Below are 21,369 nucleotides of genomic sequence, written 5' to 3' on the forward strand. Positions count from 1 at the left end.
GTCACTGTTTCCATTGCTTACCCATCTATTTGCTGTGAAGTGATGGGACCAGATGCCATGATCTTAGTTTTCTGCATGTTGAGCTTTAAGCCAACTTTTTCACTCTCCTCTTTCACTTTCATCCAGAGGCTCTTTAGTTCTTTGTTTTCTGCCATAAGGGTGGTGTCATATGTATTTCATATGTCATATTTCTCCCTGCAATCTTGATTCCAGCTTGTGCTTCCTCCAGCCCAGCATTTCTCATGATGTACTCTGCATATAAGTTAAATAAGCAGGGTGACAATATACAGCCTTGTCTTACTCCTTTTCCTATTTGGAACCAGTCTGTTGTTCCATGTCCAATTCTAACTGTTGGTTCTTGACTTGTATACAGATTTCTCAGGAGGCTGGTCAGATGGTCTGGTATTCCTATCTCTTTCAGAAATTTCCACAGTTTGTTGTGATCCACACAGTCAAAGGCTTTGGGATAGTCAATAAAGCAGAAATAGATGTTTTTCTGGAACTCTCTTACTTTTTCGATGATCCAAAGGATGTTGGCAATTTGATCTCTGGCTCCTCTGCCTTTTCTAAATCCAGCTTGAACATCTGGAAGTTCACAGTTCACGTACTGTTGAAGCCTGGCTTGGAGGATTTTGAGCATTACTTTGCTAGCGTGTGAGATGAGTGCAATTGTGTGGTAGTTTGCACATTCTTTGGCATTGGCTTTCTTTGGGATTGGAATGAAAACTGACCTTTTCCAGTCCTGTGGCCACTGCTGACTTTTCCAAATTTGCTGGCATATTGAGTGCAACACTTTCACAGCATCATCTTTCAGGATTTGAAATAGCTCAGCTGGAGTTCCATCACCTCCACTAGCTTTGTTTGTAGTGATGTTTCCTAAGGCCTACTTGACTTCACATTCCAGGATGTCTGGCTCTAGGTGAGTGATCACACCATCGTGATTATCTGGGTCATGAAGATCTTTTTTGTATAGTTATTCTGTGTATTCTTGCCACCTCTTCTTAATATCTTCTGCTTCTGTTAGAATGAAAGCCACAATCACAGAAAACTAATCAATCTGATCACGTGGACCACAGCCTTGTCTAACTCAGTGAAACTATGAACCATGCTGTGTATGCCCACCCAAGATGGACAGGTCATGGTGGAGAGTTCTGACAAAAGGTGGTCCACTGGAGAAGGGAATGGCAAACCACTTCAGTATTCTTGCCTTGAAAACCCCATGAACTGTATGAGAAGGCAAAATGATAAGATACTGAAAGATGAACTCCCCAGGTCGGTAGGTGCCCAATATGCTACTGGAGATCAGTGGAGAAATAACTCCAGAAAGAATGAAGAGTTGGAGCCAAAGCAAAAACAATACCCAGTTGTGGATGTGACTGGTGATAGAAGCAAGGTCCGATGCTGTAAAAAGCAATATTGCATAGGAACCTGGAATGTTAGGGCCATGAATCAAGGCAAATTGGAAGTGGTCAAACAGGAGATGACAAGAGTGAATGTCAACATTTTAGGAATCAGCAAACTAAAATGGACTAGAATGGGTGAATTTAACTCAGATGAGCATTGTATCTACTACTGTGGGCAAGAATCCCTTAGAAGAAATGGAGTAGCCATCAGAGTCAACAAAAGAGTCTGAAATGCAGTACTTGGATGCAATCTCAAAAATGACAGAATGATCTCTGTTCATTTCCAAGGCAAACCATTCAATATCACAGGAATCCAAGTCTATGCCCCAACCAGTAATGCTGAAGAAGCTGAAGTTGAACGGTTCTATGAAGACCTACAAGACCTTCTAGAACAAACACCCAAAAAAGATGTCATTTTCATTATAGGGGACTGGAATGCAAAAGTAGGAAGTCAAGAAACACCTGGGGTAACAGGCAAATTTGGCCTTGGAATATGGAATAAAGCAGGGCAAAGGCTAATAGAGTTCTGCCAAGAGAATGCACTGGTCATAGTGAACACCCTCTTCCAACAACACAAGAGAAGACTCTACACATGGACATCACCAGATGGTCAACACTGAAATCAGATTGATTATATTCTAATACCTTAGAGTTTATTTTTCACATGGTCCAAGTGGCGGCTGTTTGAAACCCCTGGACCTGCTATAGGCTCTTCTTTTGTTCTAGGCCCCACTCAAAGTTGGCAGCTTTTCGTGTCACCCAATATATGGGTCAAAATAGTAAATTCCAGATGTAAATGTGCTGCTTCCAGAATCCAATAAAGCCTACAAGATGTTGACTTTCCTACTTCATGGGATGACCCAGACCATTCAGCATCTGAAAACTGCACCTAATGTAGCCAGACCCTGGATCTTTGTAAGGTTTACTTCCCATCCTCCTGAGTACACATGTCTTAGCCTCCAGTGTGCTAGCCATTTCTTGGCCATTTGGTCCAATTAACATGATATCATCAACATAGTGGGCTATTAACAGTATTATATTCAGGTAGTCCAGATCTCTTCAAATTATGTAATGACAGAGGACAGGGAGTTAGTAGAGTCTTGAGGAAAAACTATAAATGTATACTGTTGCCATCTATGTGAATGTGAACTTTTAAGATGTTCCATTCTGATAGGGATAGGAAAAATAATTTTCCAAACCAATACCTGATTACTAGGTACCTAAGGCCATAATGGAGAAGGCAATGGCACTGCACTCCAGTACTCTTCCCTGGCAAATCCCATGGACGGAGGAGCCTGGTAGGCTGCAGTCCATGGGGTCACGAAGAGTCAGACACGACTGAGCGACTTCACTTTCACTTTTCACTTTCATGCATTGGAGGAGGAAATGGAAATCCACTCCAGTGTTCTTGCCTGGAGAATCCCAGGGACAGGGGAGCCTGGTGGGCTGTCGTCTATGGGGTCCAACAGAGTCAGACACGACTGAAGCGACTTAGCAGCAGCAGCAGCAGCAAGGCCATATTATTCTGTTCTAGCAAAGATATTGTATCTGACATGAGAGCTGCACTTGTGCCACTACTTGGTTGAGTTTGCAGTAGTCTATGTCATTTACTGGACTCTGTCCACATTTTGCAGGGGCCCAAACTGATTTAATGGAGATATGATGGGGACCACAGCCCAGAATTCTTTAGGTCTTTAAAGGTGGCACTGACTTCTGCAATCTTCTCAAAGATGCTATCTATATGTTTTCATTTACTGTCTTTGCCAAGGAAGAGCAAGGAAATTTCAAAGCTTCCACTTGACCTCATCTACAAATAGCTCTGACTCCACATGCCAAGAAGGGGTTTACCAGGTGGCTCAGTGGATAAAGAATTCACCTGCACTGCAGGGGACACAGGATACATGGGTTCGATCCCCAGGTTGGGACGACCTCCTGGAGGAGGGCATGGAAACCCACTCCAGTGTTCTTGCCTGGAGAATCCCATGGACAGGGGAGCCTGGCTGGCTACAGTCCATAGAGTCACAAAGAACTGGATATGAGTGAAGCAACTTAGTGGTCATGCCACATGCCAAGGAACCAATATGGGACTTGTACCAACTATCGTAATGTCTATTCCAATTATATATTCAGAAACCAAGAAAATAACCATTGAGTGAGTCTGTGGACACAGTGGAGCTACTGTAAACCCAACAGAGACCAAGAGCCTATCTAATTTCTGGCTCCCATCTGCCCCTGTTCTAACAAGTTGAGGCATGATGACACGTTAGTTCTCTGGATATCAATAGCAACTCACAGCCAGGGTCCATCAGCCCTCAAAATGTTTGGGTATTCCTCTTTCCTCAGCACACAGTTACCTTAGTAGAGGGAAGGACTGGATGAAAGGGAAGAACTGGGATGCCCAGGACTGGGTACCCCACTCCTTTAAACAGTGCACTCTGAATCAAAAACTGACTTAAGGCCACAGCTGTACAAGGAGGAATGTAATTCTTATTGAGGCACATTCCCTCAGGCTCCTGAGCATCTCTAATTTTTTTTTTATTGCATGGATTGAATAAAACCTGTCAGATGTTTTTTTCCTAGAGTAATGTGTTATATTGACCACCACATTCTATTAACTGTCTTAACCATCTCAACAACCTCAGATATGCAGATGATACCACTCTAATGGTAGAATATGAAGAGGAACTAAAGAGCCTCTTGATGAGGGTGAAAGGAGAGTGAAAAGCTGGCTTGAATCTCAACATTGAAAAAACTAAGACCATAGCACCCACTTCATGGTAATAGAAGGGGAAAAAGTGGAAGCAGTGACAGATTTTATTTTCTTGGGCTCCAAAACCACTGCGGACTGTAGCCATGAAATTAAGACACTTGTTTCTTGGAAGGAAAGCTACAATAAACCTAGACAGTGTGTTAAAAAGTAGAGACATCATTTTGTAGACAAAGGTCTGTATAGCCAAAGGTATGTTTTTTTCAATAGTCACGTATGGATGTGAGAGATGGACCATAAAGAAGGCTGAGCACCGAAAAATTGATGCTTTAGAATTGTGATGCTGGAGAAGACTCTTGAGAGTCCCTTGGACTGCAAGGAGATCAAACCAGTCAATCCTAAAGGAAGGACTGATGCTGAAGCTGCAGCTCCTATACTTTGGCCACCTGACTCGAAAAGCTTACTCATTAGAAAAGACCCTGATGCTGGGAAAGATTGAGGGCAAGAGAAGGAGGCGGCAGAGGATGAGATGGTTGGATAGCATCATTGACTCAATGGACATGAGTTTGAGCAAACTTTGGGAGATGGTGGAGGACAGAGGAGCCTGACATGCTGCAGTCCATGGGGTCGCAAAGAGTTGGACACGACTGAGTGACTGAACAACAACATCTATCGATCCACTGAGAGCACTGTGTTTGTTCTAATAATCCTTTCCAAAGCTTTCTGCAGATCAGGCTTCCCTATTACGCTGACCCAGTGGTGCATTATGGTATTTGCATCCACCTGACTTCTGACAGTTGAGTACAGTTATCTTGCCTCTATTGTTTCAGGTACATCACCATTTCTATCAGTGCTTTTTGTCCTGTAACACCCTCTCCTACACTGAGCCCTGATCTGCACAAGCTAGCCACCACTGCACTTAGTGATGCTGGTACCCCTTTAACCAGTGCATTCCTTATAGCTTTAGAAAATTCTTGCAGCACATAGTCCTCTGGAGGGATTTCTGACTTTATTCTATTCCTGCTTCCCTGAGCCTTCTCCCACCATTGATGTTGTTGTTCGGTTGCTCTTTGTGACTCCATGGACTGCAGCACACCAGGCCTCCCTGTCCCTCACTATCTCCCGGAGTTTGCCCAGGTTCATGTCCATTGAGTCAGTGATGTTAACCAACCACCTCTGACCATCTACTATTGCAACTCTGGCATTTACATCTCACTTAAAGTGGGGAATTTTTTTTTTTTTTTCATTCTTTGAGGAGTCATTCTAGTAGTGAGCTCATATTAATCCCCTAGGGTCTTTTCCAGGGTGTTAAATCCTGTATCTTGGGAAAGGACTCTCAAATCCATTCTCCCTTATTCAAATTTTTATTCTAGCTGCCCTGATCAAGGCCCTCAGAATTCAGTCCCGTGCTTACTCCCTCAGCACCTGCTAAGTCCGGCATGCTGGCTAGGTCCTGCTGCTCCTTCCTGAGGTATTCCCTTTCCTTCCTTATTAAGCCCAGCACATCACCAATGCAGTAACGTTTTGATTTAACCCTAGACATAGACCCAGTGACCAGGATGGGAGGTGGGGGAAGATTCTGCAGAAAATACACATTATCTTACCCGGGAAAGGGCTCTGCATATTCAAGCAAGGTGAAGCACTAACCCTTAAAAGGAAGGACCGGGACACTTCTGAAGGCTCAAGGGGCTCAGGGAAAGCAGAGGAAGTAAGACATCTAGGGACATCAATCCAGATGTCCCCATTCCATGTGTCAAGGTCATATTCCCTCCTAACGAGGGCCCTGATCTTGGAATATCAATAACCACTCAATTTTCTGGCCTTCTTTATATTTAATATTCCTCACAAATTTCTCAAACATCTACCACACAGCACCAGTTAATAATGCATTCCCTTCCACCAATGCCATTCCAGTTCACTACCAGTGAAAGCTCTAACAACTCCTCTGCTAGATGTTCCACATGCCTATCTACTCCACCTACCACAAATGATGGAATCCTCATTGCCAGCCAGGCAGCAGGTGATCCATCTCCAAAATTTCATCACAGTGTATGCTTTTCTGAACCTCTTCTTGTACCAACTGTTGTAGGTTGGCTTCCTGGAGGGCAGACTCAGAGATAGGATTCAGCATGAAGGGTTTTTATTAAGGAATGTTCTTAGGATCAAAACCTGTAGAAAGGAAAATAAAGAAGAAGGATTGGACAGAGGGAGAAGTTAAGCTGTCTCATTTGGGGCAAGAAGATCATGTAGATCAGTCATTGAATGTGAAGTCCCCCAGAAAGGAGGTATGACCTTGGGGGAGGTGGCTTTCTAGCTGAGGCAATTCCTGAAGAGAGTTGACAGCTGAGGGCTGTCTGCTGGAAACACTCCAAGCAACTGAAATAATAAACTCTTTATTCCTAAAGGAGGATTAGAGTAGCAGATTGCAGAATTCACTGCAAGTGTGACATCATTTTTTCCACTGGAAAGTTGGTGACCATCAAATGCTAGAATTGAGAAGAGCTTTACTTTCAAAACAGTTAATGAAATTTAAAATTTCAAACATTTATACTTAAATTTACAACCTTACTTAAGCAGTGTTTATTTTAAATTTTTAATTTATACCTTCCAAATACTTAGAGATGAGTATGTGAACCTCTATGTATACTTTTGCTCTAGTTCCCCAAAATGCTATTGACAGGCCTGCTTAGCCTGAATTCATCCATTTCCCTCTTGGCAAATTATGCAAAAGTCCTGGTTTACATTAATACAAGAAAATACATAAAAGTGAAAACAGGTAAAATTATCCATTAATCTTACACTCATAGGGAACTATCCACATTCTCAAAATATACACACCAAATTTTATACATAGAGGTAATTTAAATATATGCTCTTTCTTCATAAAAGTTATAGAATATGCCTTTGCAGCCTATTTTCTCCATTACATATATATACACACACACACACACACACACACAGAATTTTCCCATGTAAATAAGTGTAGTTGCCTACCATCACTTTCAAGAGTTGAATAATGTTTCACATCATTCATTATTAATAATGTGTAGACATACCTTAAGTGCCTATTTCAAGACACTTGGGTCATTCACAATTTTTCACTCTTCAAAACAGTGCAAAGATGCATAGCCTTGTACAAGACAATTATTTGATTATCTCCTGAGGATAAATTAGTATAAATGGAATTACTGGGTCAAAGAGCATGCACATCTTGAAAGCTTCTAAAACATGTATCCAGATGGATCTTGTACCAAGTATGCTCCCACTAGCACAGTTTGAAGGTGCCCCTCCTCCCACACTTCACCACACTTTGGGATGGAAGGGAGGTAGATCTCCAGTATGGATGTCATCAGCCACCTCAACGGTTCCATAAGGTCCCCAACCAACCTTGTAAAAGAAAGTTGATAGAAGCACTAAAAAGCATTCTTTCTTCTATTATGCTCTGCGTGCTAAGTCACTTCGGTCGTGTCCAACTCTTTGCAACCCCATGAACTGTAGCCTGCCAGGCTCCTCTGTCCATGGGATTTTTCCCAGCAAGAATACTGGAGTGGGTCGCCATACTCTCTTCCAGGGAATCTTCCCGACCCAGGGATCGAACCCGTGTCTCCTGTGTCTCCTGCATTGGCAGGTGGGTTCTTTACCACTGAGCCACCACGGAGGCCCTTCTTCTATTATATTTTCTCATAATATCAAAATAATAACTACTGTATTCATTCCCACAGATACCAGAGTTGGACAAAAAAGAGGATGTTTTTCTATCAAATGCCCTCAGGATCCTACAATAAAATTGTCCCTTTCTGTATGTTCCCAGGATAGGTTGCAGCACTTCTTCATTCAAAACATCTCTCACTTCCTTCCTCCCTTTACCACTCCCATGGTCACCAGTGAAATTTCACACCTCTAGTATTTATGCCTGAACTATGGTTATAACTTCCTTAAGTGATGCTTCAATTTCTAGTGGCTACTCCTGTCCCCACCCCAACTCTGACCCATTCTGCACACGTCAATCACATAATTTCTTTTTCATCCTGTCATTCCTCCGGTCATGAAAGGCTTGGTATCTCCCAGGGGTGGGTGGAGTAATTATATAGACAACTCAGTCTAGAAATCAGTCTAGAAATCCCTCCATGCATGGGACTCACCCCAACTGTTAGACCATATTTCCCATCACTCCCCTCCCCATACTTTGTATTCCAGGCAGGCCAGCCTCCTCTGTGGAGCAAAATTACCACCTCTATGCCTTTCTACCCATCACTTCTCCCTTCTCCAATGCCCTTCTGCCCTGTTTTTAGCCCATCCTTCATGCCCAGCCTACTTAAGTGCCCCCTCCCCTGTAAAAGTTTCCCTGAACACTGTCGCCTACAGAAGTTTCTGTTGCCTTTAAGCACTAATAGGAAACAGTTGGCCGTGACCAGAGGCTCTAACATGCTGCTAGTACCTTTTTGTTTCCATACATCTTGCCTCTCCAAATAGATCACAGGTTCAAGGACAAAGATGTGGCTTTTTTTTTTTTCTGCTTAAAACACACAACTTTATTGATGACATAAAAATAAAGTCTCAAATGTATAAACGTAAGTCCACACAAAGGACCAAAGATTACTTATGAAGAATCAGTTCAGTTTCTGCTCATGAAGCATACCAAAAATATCTCAATCCAGACAAGGTAAAAATCAACACATGTATTTTCAGTACAAGATTGAATTCATTTGGTGTTCATAAAATGGTCCAGTTATCGACCATCATAAGCAACCTCACTTTAGAAATTATAATGCGATTTACAATGTGCATTACTTCCAAGCTGCAAAACCAAAATATTACTCAAATTTGTTTGGAAAACTACAATTAATCATAGTTTACTTAATAACAGCTCAACTCTTTCTTTCACCTCAGGGTCATTGTATTCTGCTGCTAAGATGCGAAGTTTCTTGGCACATGCTTTAGGTCGTTGGAATATGAAATAAAGGGAATTTTTACTGAACTTGTCTTGGGTAAATACTTTTGCTCTTCTTTTAAAATGGTAATTTATATTTTCAAATAGTGAAAGAGCATTAAGAATATTCTCCTTTGTCTCTTTCTTGCTAAAGATATTAATCAGTGATGCTGGTGCATTGGCAATGAGCAAGTCCTTTGTCATAGAGGGATTTTTAGAGAAATTTAAAAGCATTCCCAAAATATGGTCTTTAGTTTCTCCACTTCCCACAGTTAACAAACGAAGAAATTCTGAAATGTAATTTGTAACCATATGCTGATACTCACTGATAATAGTCAGGTGCTTTATCAATCTCAGTCCAGCCAGCTGCACATTTGAATTCAAGGGATAGGTGATGGTGTCTTCACATACTTGATTTAAGTATGTTTTAACCTTCCTATGGTTTTCAGCAGCCACTGAGATGTTATTCAGTGCATTTAAAGCTTTCTGCCTAACACTAGGGTAGGGGTTATTAAGCAAGCCTTCAATAATTGAGATTCTACCTGCATTACGAATTATTTCATGGGAAAATGGGTAATCACGACTGTTATATAGAGCATTATTGGCTATTTCATGAATAGAAGGATCTTCAGTCATCTCAATCATGCAAATGAGTTTCTCGAGCTCTCGTGGATCCATGTTATTTTCACGTTTACAACGGCAAACCCAGGGCTGAGTTTTCTCCCCAGACCTGATCTGCTTTCTGAGTTCATCTTCAGGTGGGAAGCAAGACTCATTTTGGTATGGAAATTTCATTTCTGTCCAGATCATGGCTCCTGCCCATGACCCCATTCCTGCCCCAGGGACCATGGACGGACATGAGACTCTTGACTCAGCTGTCTTTTTGGCTTTAGTCTTAGGCACAGATTTATCCTCACTTCTGTTTCTTTTACCATCCCAGGAACAAGACTTTGCCTCGACTCCACCAGCAGCCTCCAGCTTGTCCTTGTTGCTGACCTTATGTCTAGCCCCACGCTCAAAACTGACATCTTTCTCACACTTAGATCTGAGTGCATTACTGTTCTCACTGTCAGCCCAAAACAAGGACCTTAAACTGATCTCCTCAATATCAGGGCTAGATGCTCTACTTAGCTCATCCTCATCTACATCTCCAGCCAAAGTCCAGGACCGCCCACTAGCCTCTGCCCCAGCCCCAAGCCTAGACCCTGTAGTGGCTACATCTCCATCCCACAGCCAAGACTCCTGCCTGGCCTCAGCTCCAGCCACAGCTCCAGACTCAGCTCCCAAACAGGAATCCATACAGACAGCCTCATCAGATTCCATCCAGGACCCAATATTGGCCTTGTTCTTGGCCCCAAATCTGGAATCAATGATGGCTTCTTTCCCAACTACTGAGCTGGATTTAATACTGGCTTCATTTTTATCCCCAGGACTAGATACAATACAAACTTTTTCCCCTCTCCAGAACCAAGACCCTGTGCTAGCCTCACTCCCAGCTCCAAACCAGGATCCCTCCCTGGCCTCCACCCCAGCACTTACCTGAGACTTTCTACTGGGCTGATCTCCAGGGCTTGTCCACGACCCTCCACTTGCCTGATGTTCAGGCCCCATGCTAGATGCTCTACCAGCCTCATTCACCGGCTTAGATCCAGTCTGGGATTTTCCACAAGCCTGATCCCCAGTGCCAACCCAGGAGCCTCCTCCACTGGCCTGATCCTCAAATCCAGATTTGTAACAGCTACTTCCTTGATTCCCAGTCACAATCCAGGACCTTTCACTGGCCTGACTCCCAGTGCCAGTCCAGGACCCACCACTGGCCTGGTCTGCAAGCCCTGGACTAGACTCTCCAATGGCCTGGTCCTGAGCACTGGACCAGAACACTCCACCACTGGCCTGATCCTCAAATCCAGGTTTGGAACAGCTACCAGCCTGAGCCCCAGCCCCAGCCCAAGACCCTCCACTGGCTGGACTCCCAGTATCAGCCCAGGACCCACCACTGGACTGGTTCATGGGCTCGAGCACAGGACCTCTAACTGCCTGGTCACTAGCCCCACCCCAGGACCCTCCTGCATTGGCCTGACTCCCACTGCAAGCATAGAACCATCCACTGGACTGATTCTCGGGCACTGGCCTGGATCCTCCACTGGCTTGGTCTCCAATAGCAGCCCAGGAATCTCCAACAGACTGGTCCCTTGGCCCCAGTATAGACCCTACACTAGCCTGACCTGCACTGTCAGCCCAAGATACTCTTTCAGATTTGGCCTGATCCTCATACCTAGGCTTTGCCTCACTGCCAGCCTGATGCCCACCAACCCAGGACCCTTCATTGGCCTGGTCCACAGCTCCAACCAAGAACCCTCCACTGGCTTGGTCCCCAGAGTTAGCCCAGGACCCTCCACTGGGCTGGTCCTCGGGTCCCAACCTAGACTGTCCATCAGCCTGACCACCAGCACGGGCCAAAGAACCTTCTTCACTGACCTGAACCTCAAATCCAGGCTTGGACCCACCATGAGACTGATCACCAGTCCCGGTCCAGGAACCCCCACTGGCCTGCTCCACAGTCCCAGCCAATAATCCTTCACTGGCCTGGTTCCCAGTGCCAGACCAGGACCCAACACTGGACTGGCCTACAATCCCTGGCCTAGCCCCTCCACTGGCCTGTTCTCCAGTTGTAATCCAGGACACACCACTGGACTGATTCACAGAAGCTAGCCCAGACCCTCCACTGGCTTGGTTGGCAGTGACAGCCCAGGCCTTTCCACTGGACTGGTTTTCAGGCCCCAGCCCAGTCCCAGTCCAGGACACATTTTCACTGGCCTGAACCTCAAGTCTAGGCTTGGCCAGATCACTAGTCCCAACCCAGGTTGCACCGCCAGAGAGGTCACTAGTCAGAATCCAGGAACCTCCAGTAGCCTGGTCCACAGCCACAGCCCAGTACCCAATGTTAACCACATTCCCACCTGTAGCCTGAGCCCAGGAGGCTCCATTAGCCTGAATCCCAGCCCCATCCTGGGACCTTCCACCAGCCTGTGCCTCAGCCCCAGTCCAGGATGCTCCATTGGCCTGGTTCTCAACCACAGCCCAGGATACACCAATGGCCTCTCCCCCAGTCCAAGATACCCCACTGGTTTGGCCCCCAGCCCAGGAACTGTCACTCACCTGAGCTCCAGTCCAGGGCACCACAACAGCCTGGTTCCCAGTGCCAGCCCAAGAAGTCCCACTGGCCTGGTTCTCAGCTACAGTCCAGGACCCTCCAGCAGCCCTGTCTGTAGCCTCTACCCAGTAACCTCCATTGGCCTGTCCCCCAGCCCAGGACTGTTGACTGGCCTGACTCCCAGCCCAGAACCCTCCACTGGCCTGGTCCCCAGCTCCAGCCCAGGACTGAATACCAACCTCATTTTCACTCTTAGCCACACTCCAGGACTCAGTATTGGCTTCATTTTCATCATCAGCCCAGGATGTGCTATTCTCCCAGTATCCATCCCTAGCCTGAAACCTAAATTTGATCCATCGCTCTGAAGCAACCCAGTCCTCAACGCCAATCCCATTCCAGTAGTAGTCGTGGACCTTAGACTGAGACTTTGTGCAGGCCTGAGTGCCTGCCCCACCTTCATTCTCTGAAGTGGGCGTGGCCTTAGCCTTGGGCTTTACAGAGACATCTCCCGTGGCTTCTGCCTCGCACTTGTGCTTAGCCTTGTCCTTTGCCCCCAACGAGGTCTTGCTCTGGGAATGGGCTAAAGATTGATGCTGGCCAGAGCCCACCATACCTGCTCCAGCCTCTCCCTTAGACTCAGTAATGCGATTGCCCCTGACCTTACTCCTGGCACCAAGCAAGGCCTCTCCCTGGGAACTGGCCACAGCCTGGGATAGAGCAGAGCCTGTTGTATCTGTTTGCAGCTGCAGAGAGTCCATTGCATGTGGCCCAGCACCTGCCTTAGACGCACCACTGGCACTGCCCCGAGCCTTCTTCTTAGTACCACACGAGGTCTCACCCTGGGAACTGGCTGTAGCCTGGGGCTGAACACAGCCCTTGGTATCTGGCTTAGACCCTGCCTTGGATGCAGTACTGGCACTATCCCGAGCCTTCTTCTTAGTACCACACGAGGTCTCACCCTGGGAACTGGCTGCAGCTTGTGGTTGAACACAGCCTCTGGTATCTGGTCCAGAGTCCACCTTAGACACAGTACTGGGATTGCCCCAGACCTTACTTCTGGCACTAGGCAAGGATTCACCTGGGGAATTAGACTCAGCTTGGGGCTGAGCAGAGCCCACGGGGTCTGCTCCAGCCTCTGCCTTGCACAAATTGTTGGGATTACCCCTGACATTATTCTTGGCACCAAGCAAGGCCTCACCCTGAGAACTGACCATACCTTGGGGCTGGGCAGTGTTTGTTGTATCTGTTTGAAGCTGGGCAGAACACGTTGCGTCTGGCCCAGTTCCTGCTGTAGACATGGCATTGGGATTCCCCTGGGTCTTATTCTTAGTAACAGGCAAGGCTTCACCCCAGGAATTGCCCACAGCCTGGGGCTGAGCAGGGCCTGTTGTATCTGTTGGAGTCTGAGCAGAGGCCTTTGCATCTGACCCAGCCCCTGCCTTAGACGCAGCATTGGGATTGCTCCGGACCTTATTCTTAGTACCAGGCGAGGCTTCACTCTGAGAACTGACCACAGCTTGGGGCTGAGTAGGGCCTGTGGTATCTGACCCAGCCCCTGCCTTAGACACAGCACCAGCATTGCCCCGAGCCTTCTTCTTGACACCAGGCAAGGCCTCACCCTGCGTACTGGTCACCGCCTGGGGCTGGGCAGAGCTCTTTGTATCCTGTCCAGTCCCTGCTTTAGACACAGCAGTGGCATTGCCCCGAGCCTTATTTTTGACACCACACAAAGCCTCACCCTGGGAACTGGCCACAGCCTGGAGCTGGGCAGGGCCTATTGCATCTGTCGGAGGCTGGGCCGAGGCCTTTGCATCTGGACCAGCCCCTGCCTTAGACACAGCACTGGCACTGCCCAGAGCCTTCTTCTTGACACCAGGCAAGGCTTCCCCCTGGGAACTGGCCACAGCCTGGGGCTGAGCAGAGCTCTTTGTATCTGACCCAGTCCCTGCCTTAGAAACAGCATCGGGATTGTCCTGGACCTTATTCTGGGCACCAGGTAAGACCTCGCCCTGGAAAATGGCCATATCCTGAGGTTCACCAGAGGCCCTCAGTTCTGCCTTAGCCCCTGGCCCAGAAATGGCATCGGGATCACCCTTGCCATCAATTCTGGAATCAGGGAAAACATCAGCTTGGGCCCTGACCCCAGCTTCAGGCTGTACACAGGTTTTCATCTCTATTCCAAGCCCTGCCTTACTCTTGCCTTTGGCTTTGCTCCTAGCTTTACGTCTGGTGGTAGGTGGAGCCTCCGCCTGGCTCTTGGTGGAAGTCTGAGACTGTGCCTTTTTGTCTGTCCCAGCTTCTTCTTTAGACTTGGTGTTGGCATCGTCTTGAGCCTTAACCCTGTCATCAGGCAGGGCATCAGCCTGGACACGGATCGTAGGCTGAGGCTCCATATAGGATTCAGTGTCTGTTCCAGCCCTCACCATGGATACAGGATAGGGGCTGCCTCTACCCTTAACCCAGGCATCAGGCGCAAATTCAATCTGAGTGTCGGCTACAACTAGAGGCTGTGTGGCAGCCGTCATGTCAGCTCCCATCATTGCCCTAGATATGACATTGGTATTTCCCCTGTCATCAACCCTGGCACCAGACACTGTCTCAGCCTGTTTCTTGGTCACAGTCTGAGATTGTGTAGAAACACTTGTATCTGCCCCAATCCCTGCTTCACACATGGCCTTGGTATTGCCCCCAACATCAACTGCCACCCCAAGCATGGCCTCAGTCTGGGCCTTGGCTACAACTTGAGACTGAACAGAAGCCCTCATATCTGCTGAAGACCCTGCCTGAGACATAGTTTTGCAATTCCCCTTGGCCTCAACCTCAGTACCAAGAACACTGTCAATCTGGATCTTGGCCACAGCCTGAGACAGTGAACAGGGCTTCATGACTGCTCCAGCTTCTGCCTCAGACACAAAATTAGGATTTCCCTGAGCATCAACTGAGGTACCAGACCAGACCTCAGACAGAGTCTTAGCCACACTCACAGTCTCTTCCAGGGCTCTTGACTTGGTGTCAGCCACACTTCTGATCTTGTTTATGGCGCCCGTCTTGGTCACTTCCCTGATTACTGCCAAGGCCTCATTCTGTGTCACCACCACTCTGTTCATTTCTATCTCTTTTTCAGCCAATATATGAGTTTCTGCTTTGGTCTGGGTCATTGCTTCTTTCTTGGTCTCTACCTTAGTACCAAGTGCCCAAGCTTTAGTTTTGGTCTGGGTCACTGCCTCTTTCTTGATTAGTTTCCCAGACCCAGAGTCAGTTTGGGTCACTGCCTCTTTCATGGCCACTTCACTGGCTTTGGCGTCAGTCAAAATCACTGCCTCTGTTATTATCACTGTTCCAGCCACCGTTCTGGCCTCAGATTGGGTCTCTGTCTTTGCTTCAGCCATTGCCTTGGCTTGAGAATAGGCTTTGCTTCTGTCTGTAGCAATGACCTTAGTCTCTACTTCAGCTCCAGACCTATCTCTTGCTCCAGTTTCTGCTCCGGTCTTGGGCTTGGGTCTAGTCTCAATTTCTGTCCCCACCATGGCTTCACACATGGCCAAGGTCTGGTTTTGTATCCCAGCCACAGTCTCCATCTTGACTTTGGACCCATTTCTGGCAAGTCGCCTCACACTCTGGGCTCTTCCCTTGGTTAATCTGTAAATGCAGTAGCAGGCACCAGCCCAGATCATCAGTCCTGCAGTAACCAAGCCCACTTCCTGAATGCGACCCATGTAATCACCCTTGACGAAGGCAAGAACAAGATACAGAAGGGCTCAATTAGACTGGGAAAAGAGGGTAGTAGGTCTGCATGTAAGCCTGCAAGGGTGCTGGTCTTCAGCCACTCAAAGGCCACCAGAGCTGCCACTGGAGATGGACCTAGAAGTGGAGGAAGGAAACTGGCTAAAGTTTCTCTTCTAATTCTGTGCATCACATAGACAGATACACAGAAGAATAAGAAAGTGTAAAAATGATGTGTTTTGTGGGAGAAGAGGATAATTAGCAAATTCTCTTTCCATCCCTTTTATCTCCTCTCCATTTTTCCCAGTGCCCAATAATTTCCCCCAGGGTACTTCCATACACATTTTCTTACATCAAATGAACAGTGGAAAGGATGGTGGTAGCACTGACTATGGATGGTAGACTGAAGCCCTCACACCCTGATTTTTACTGGACCTACTCTGGTCACCACTCCCACAGGTGCCCACCCTCATACCAACCTGTAATGATCAAGGCAGTTACCACCTCTTTCCTTCTCTTGATTGGAGGTATATCCTAAAGGAGATCTATAAACTCATGAGATCTGTGGACCTAGAGACAGACAGACAGATGGAGGAACAGACAGGAGTGAAGATTTTGTTTACCATGACATATATTATTAACAAACCCCTCTCTATCCTCTTAAATTCACCCCATGCCCTGTTATCACAATAAAGGTGAAGGTGTGGGGTAAGTGAAGGGATGGTGGGGAGAGTGCCTGGAAAAGGGGAAGGCTGAGTATCCTCCAGACTAGACACTGGATACCTCCAGATAGACACTCACCTCCAACAACCCACCTTAGATGTCTACCCAGGCAATCCCCATCCTCTTACCAGCATATACTGATCAGGAATAATTTCCTCCGTATTTCCTTGCTTCCAGTGATCTCAAGCTTTCAGGCCTGTAGACCCAGCTGTGGACAAGTAAACAAACAGGGACTAGAGATCAGATCCTTCACAGAATGGACAAGTACCCTGATCCCTGACTCCAATCCCTGCCTGTGAGAGCCCATGTCCAATTTGCTAATATGATCCATCCTCTCAAGTCCTCTCTCAGTCCCATTGCAGCCCATCCTTACCCCAATGTTCCTACCATTTCCTGCACTGATATCAGCAGGGAGGATGGCAACACTGGGGAAATCTGGCAGAGTGCAGAAGTGGAAGAACCCTCCACTGAGACTCTCTCTCAATCTCAGCCATCTTATATGCCCACCCTCTCTTGTTACCCCTATGCACTGCCCATCTTCACACCAACCTCCACAGTCCCAGGCCAGTCTCCCACTTTCCTTTGCTTTCAGTGGTAAAGAGCCCTACTGTTGCCCTATGGGAAGACCTAGGAACAAACAGAGAAAAAAAGAAAGGTAAATGTTGAGTACTTATGACATTTCAGCATCTAAAACATGGGTCCCAGTACCTTCCTTACTGGGCTTCCCTGGTGGCTTGGTGGCTCAGTGGTAAAGTATCTGCCTGCCAATGCCTGTCAATGCAGGAGACTTGGGTTCAATCCCTGGGTCAGGAAGATCCCCTGGAGAAGGAAATGGCAATCCACTCCAGTATTCTAGCTTGGGAAATCCCATGGACAGAGGAGTCTGGCTGGCTACAGCCCATGGGGTTGCAGAAGAGTCAGACACGACTTGGCGGCAAAACAATAACAATCTGGATTTAGACACCTGTTCTCTGGCAAACAAAACCTAGGGCTTCTCCAGCACTGAAACAGGCAGGGTAGAAAAGGGAGGCAGGTAAAAGGGGAGCAACAGAGGCGAATTATTCTAAAACCACCTGTAGGATTCTAGGGCTTCTCCCCAAAGTCTATCATTTCCTTCACCTGTGCCAACAGGTGGAAGAATCTGGAAAACTGGAAAACGGGGAGACAGATGGAGGCCCCTAGAGCCTATACTCTAAAATGACAGCCTACTGCCATCTACTTCTCCTTAAACCCATCTCTAGCAGTTCTCCAACAAAAGAGACAGGATGTGTGTTGGGGTCGGGGGCTTTTGCTTCTGCAAAATCTCCATCCCTCCCCCGCAAAGGTTATCTCAAAAAAAAAAAAAGTAGTTCTTTGAGACAGCAATTTGTATTTTCGCTGTATTATCTGAGATGCAAAAAAAAAAAAAAAGCATCCATAGAAAAGTTGCTGTCTTTATTGGTCTTCAACATACACTTTAAGTTAAAAAGCCCAAGCTTGGTAAGTTTGGTAAGTAAACACAGTTTAGAGAAAGTCCCCTATAGAGCCACCATCCAGATAGCGGCGCCTAAGTTCCTGTCATAGAGAATATTCATATAGCACTTCAACGGTTCACAGCGAGTGTCCGTACCCACACTAACCTCCGCAGATCCTGTGCAGTTTGCTCCTCTTCTTCCCTCGCCTCGCCACAAACACTGCCACACGAATCACTGTCGTCAGACAGGAGAGAGGAAAGGCACTGAGTGCTTGGACTAGCGCCCAGGACACAGATCCCAATACTCGCTTTTCTGGATTCAGGAACCCAGTTATCAAACGTCCCTCCGCACCTTGAGAGACGCCACTCGCACCAACCCCGCCGTCCAGTCACTAAGGCCCACCATTTTCTCTGCAAACGCCACCGTGGCGGCGTGTCCCTTCCACTGAAACTAGCAGGAAGCGGAGCGGACATGTGCGATCAGTGATTAGAGTCAGAGAAGAAGGAACATCTCAATCTCTGCATTTCCCTCTTGAGACACTCCCCCCACCATCCGCCCTGTCAAAGCCCAGGGTTCCCCAGCACAGACTTAGGCAGGAGGAGCAAGGATTGGGAGAATCGAGCGAAGGTTCCGGGAACTTGAGCCCGCTTTCTCCCCCATCCCCAGGCCAGCTTTGTGGTTGGCAGTCCGCTGCCGCCCTGGCTTCGGTGCGCGGGGCCCTTACCTGCTCCACTTGCCGCGGGGCCCGATGCCAGCCCGCCGTGTGCAGGGAAGCGGGGAGCTGGTACCCAGACTGGAGTGACGACTGCACCGAAGGCTGCGTCGCTCTGCAGCTCGCGGTCACGTGAGGGCCCCGCGTCACCGCCGAGCTCACCCTCCGATCTCCCCTCCCAGGGGCTGGTGGGGAGTTCAACAGGACCCTCCCCTCCACCTCCGCACGCACTGTCTCTCCCTCCACCGAGCTGTGCGCGAGGCCCCGTCATTCAGCTCGTTTCCCTCCAATCTGAGAGCCCACAAGTGGCATCATCTCCCTGCGGTTGGAGTTTGCCCTTTTCTTGTTGCCAGGGAGGGTCTGCATCCCCTCTTCCACCTCCAGGCCTTGGCTCCGGCCTTTTCTGCAGCTTCCCTGAGGACTGTCTCTAAGACAGTTTGCCCTAGGGTAGTTGCCGCACCTACAGGGGCCCGGAAAGGGGTGTCAGGAAGGGGAGTAGAGAGCGCAAGGAGAGGTTTAACTTTCTTTTGTTGTGCCCCCCTTTTTTTTCCCGTTTTTACGTCACATTCATTGTTTTTGTAATGAGGAAATGGCGTCAAGCCATTTTCTTTTGACATTTACAAATTAGGTTGTAAAAATAACAAAAGACTCATTCATTTATGCCACATTAAGAATGCTTTCTAGTTGCTGTAAACTATCTCACAGATTTGAAAACTGACTAGTAATTATTAACATTTTAAATATAAAGTTTTCCTAAACGAAACCAGTAGGTTTTCAATGGGACCTATAAATTCGTCTTTGGAAGGACATTCAGCTGTCCAATCTTGGCAGTTTTGCACAAGTGGTTTACAACTTTTTGAAGTTCTAGCTTCATTGATGATCTTCCATCAGGTGTCTGAGAACTTCATAGATGACTCCTGGTTGATGAACCCAGTGTCTGAAAAAACAGTGACTTCCCAGATTAACCTGTTTTCCATTCAAGGAGTTTTATTGGGATTTTGCATAAGCCTGTAATCAAATGAGTCTCATCACACCCAGGGAAGGACCAACTGTGCTATCCCACTAATGGAAATGAGGCTCAACAGGTGAATTTTCATTAGGCCATGACAGTGGTGAGATAGCTCCACTGTCTGCCTTTCCTGCACTGTAGGTCCCCGAGTCACAGGAACATACACTTTTCAGCACCTTCCAGTAGAGATAGTGGGTAGGGCCTGTGGCCAAGGTAAAGGTCTATGGGCAATATCCTTGAAATCCATGTCCTTTTTCTCTCACAAAAGGCACAATTCACAGGATCCCAAACAGCATCGCCAGGAAAAAGAGGTTTTTTTCACCCTCTGCCTTCTGTTACAATTTCATTGTACCATCTATACAAGCCCTTCAAAATAATCCCATAAGGTAGGGACAAAGTCTGCAGAATTTAGTCCCCAGACATCCAGCTGTCTGGGCTGGGGAGTCCTACACTAAATATAAACTCCTCAGGCAACCTGTCTCTTAGAACATTGAAATCTGACACCCTAGAAGGAAGCTCCCTGGGTGAGGGCCCCCTGTGTAGGGGAGGCCTTTTCAGCAGGTGAACCAGGAAGCCCAGAGTGCCTTAGACCCACTAATGGCTTTTCAGAACTCAATCGACTGTGACCAATTTATGCTCTCCATCAGAGGGAAACATTTAGAAATTCATTATAAAGACATTTAAAACTTATGTAAAATTTTCAAAAACAAAGAAATAAAAAACCCAGGAGCATAATGTCAAACAGCTCATTTGCAATAATCTAAAAACTCTTACTGATCACTAATAACATAATCCAATAGAAAGTGTGCCAAAGACTCGAATGGATTTGTTTGCACAAAAGAAATACCAGTGACCGATAAACATACGAAAAAAAAGACTCAGCTTCAAAGAAATGCAAATCCAAACCACTACATGTTGCCCTATTTCAGCTATGAGTTTCAAAATTTAGAAATTTGATAATTTTGTTGACTGGTTTATGGGGAAATGGACACTTCCACACTCTGTTGGATGCAGATGCTGTGATGCAGCCTTTTTACTGAGAGCAATTTGGCAAAATCTGATATCCCACAGATTCCTTAAGCAATTCTTAGGAGTTTAGCCAGCCTGATAATAACACAGTTTCACAAAAGATACGTACAATAGGGTATCTCTTGCAGTGCTTGCAAAGGTTAAAAAAAATGAAACATAAAAAGTTCATCAATAAAAACCCCTATGTTATGAAAAAGGGCTGAAATATAGGACTGATATCATTAGGCTTTCAAGGCAAGTATACACAGACAAAAAAAGCACAAGCTTCAAAATCACAATGGGAGTAGGGAATGCAAGCAAGGAATCAAGTATTAAATTTAGAAGTTCTTTATGTCGGACAGTGTAGTAAAGTTATCTATATTTAGACTTTAATGAATTTTGTAATCTCCAGAGTGACCACTAAAATTACAGTGAAAAAAGTATAATTAACAAGGTAATAGAGAGGGAAAACAGAATTTAAAAATTACTAAGCAAGAGAAAAGAGGAAGAGCAATACAAAATAGGCAGAACAAATAATCAAATAAT

General features: G+C 46.6%; 1 protein-coding gene across 2 annotated transcripts; it reads right to left on the minus strand.

The window, feature by feature from the left end:
- Nucleotides 1-8,627: 8,627 nt before the first annotated feature.
- ARMCX4 (armadillo repeat containing X-linked 4) lies at nucleotides 8,628-19,266 on the minus strand. Of its 2 annotated transcripts, none has more exons than XM_019956275.2 (6): nucleotides 18,819-19,266; nucleotides 18,260-18,328; nucleotides 17,190-17,267; nucleotides 16,769-16,848; nucleotides 16,397-16,487; nucleotides 8,628-15,919 (listed from the first exon to the last, which is right to left on the minus strand). In XM_019956275.2, the coding sequence occupies exon 6, from the start codon at nucleotides 15,908-15,910 to the stop codon at nucleotides 8,957-8,959; it is 6,954 nt and encodes a 2,317-aa protein (XP_019811834.2). In that variant the 5' UTR covers nucleotides 15,911-15,919; nucleotides 16,397-16,487; nucleotides 16,769-16,848; nucleotides 17,190-17,267; nucleotides 18,260-18,328; nucleotides 18,819-19,266; the 3' UTR covers nucleotides 8,628-8,956. The 2 variants fall into 2 exon arrangements, with proteins under 2 accessions (XP_019811834.2, XP_019811833.2); XM_019956274.2 differs by having other exon boundaries at nucleotides 8,628-16,055.
- Nucleotides 19,267-21,369: the final 2,103 nt, after the last annotated feature.

The sequence above is a fragment of the Bos indicus genome, chromosome X, assembly GCF_029378745.1.
Source record: "Bos indicus isolate NIAB-ARS_2022 breed Sahiwal x Tharparkar chromosome X, NIAB-ARS_B.indTharparkar_mat_pri_1.0, whole genome shotgun sequence".
Lineage (NCBI taxonomy): Eukaryota > Metazoa > Chordata > Mammalia > Artiodactyla > Bovidae > Bos > Bos indicus.

What these genes read in the sequence shown, in the direction of transcription:
- ARMCX4 (XM_019956275.2), bottom strand. Translation starts at nt 15,910, where the DNA reads ATGGGTCGCATTCAGGAAGTGGGCTTGGTTACTGCAGGACTGATGATC.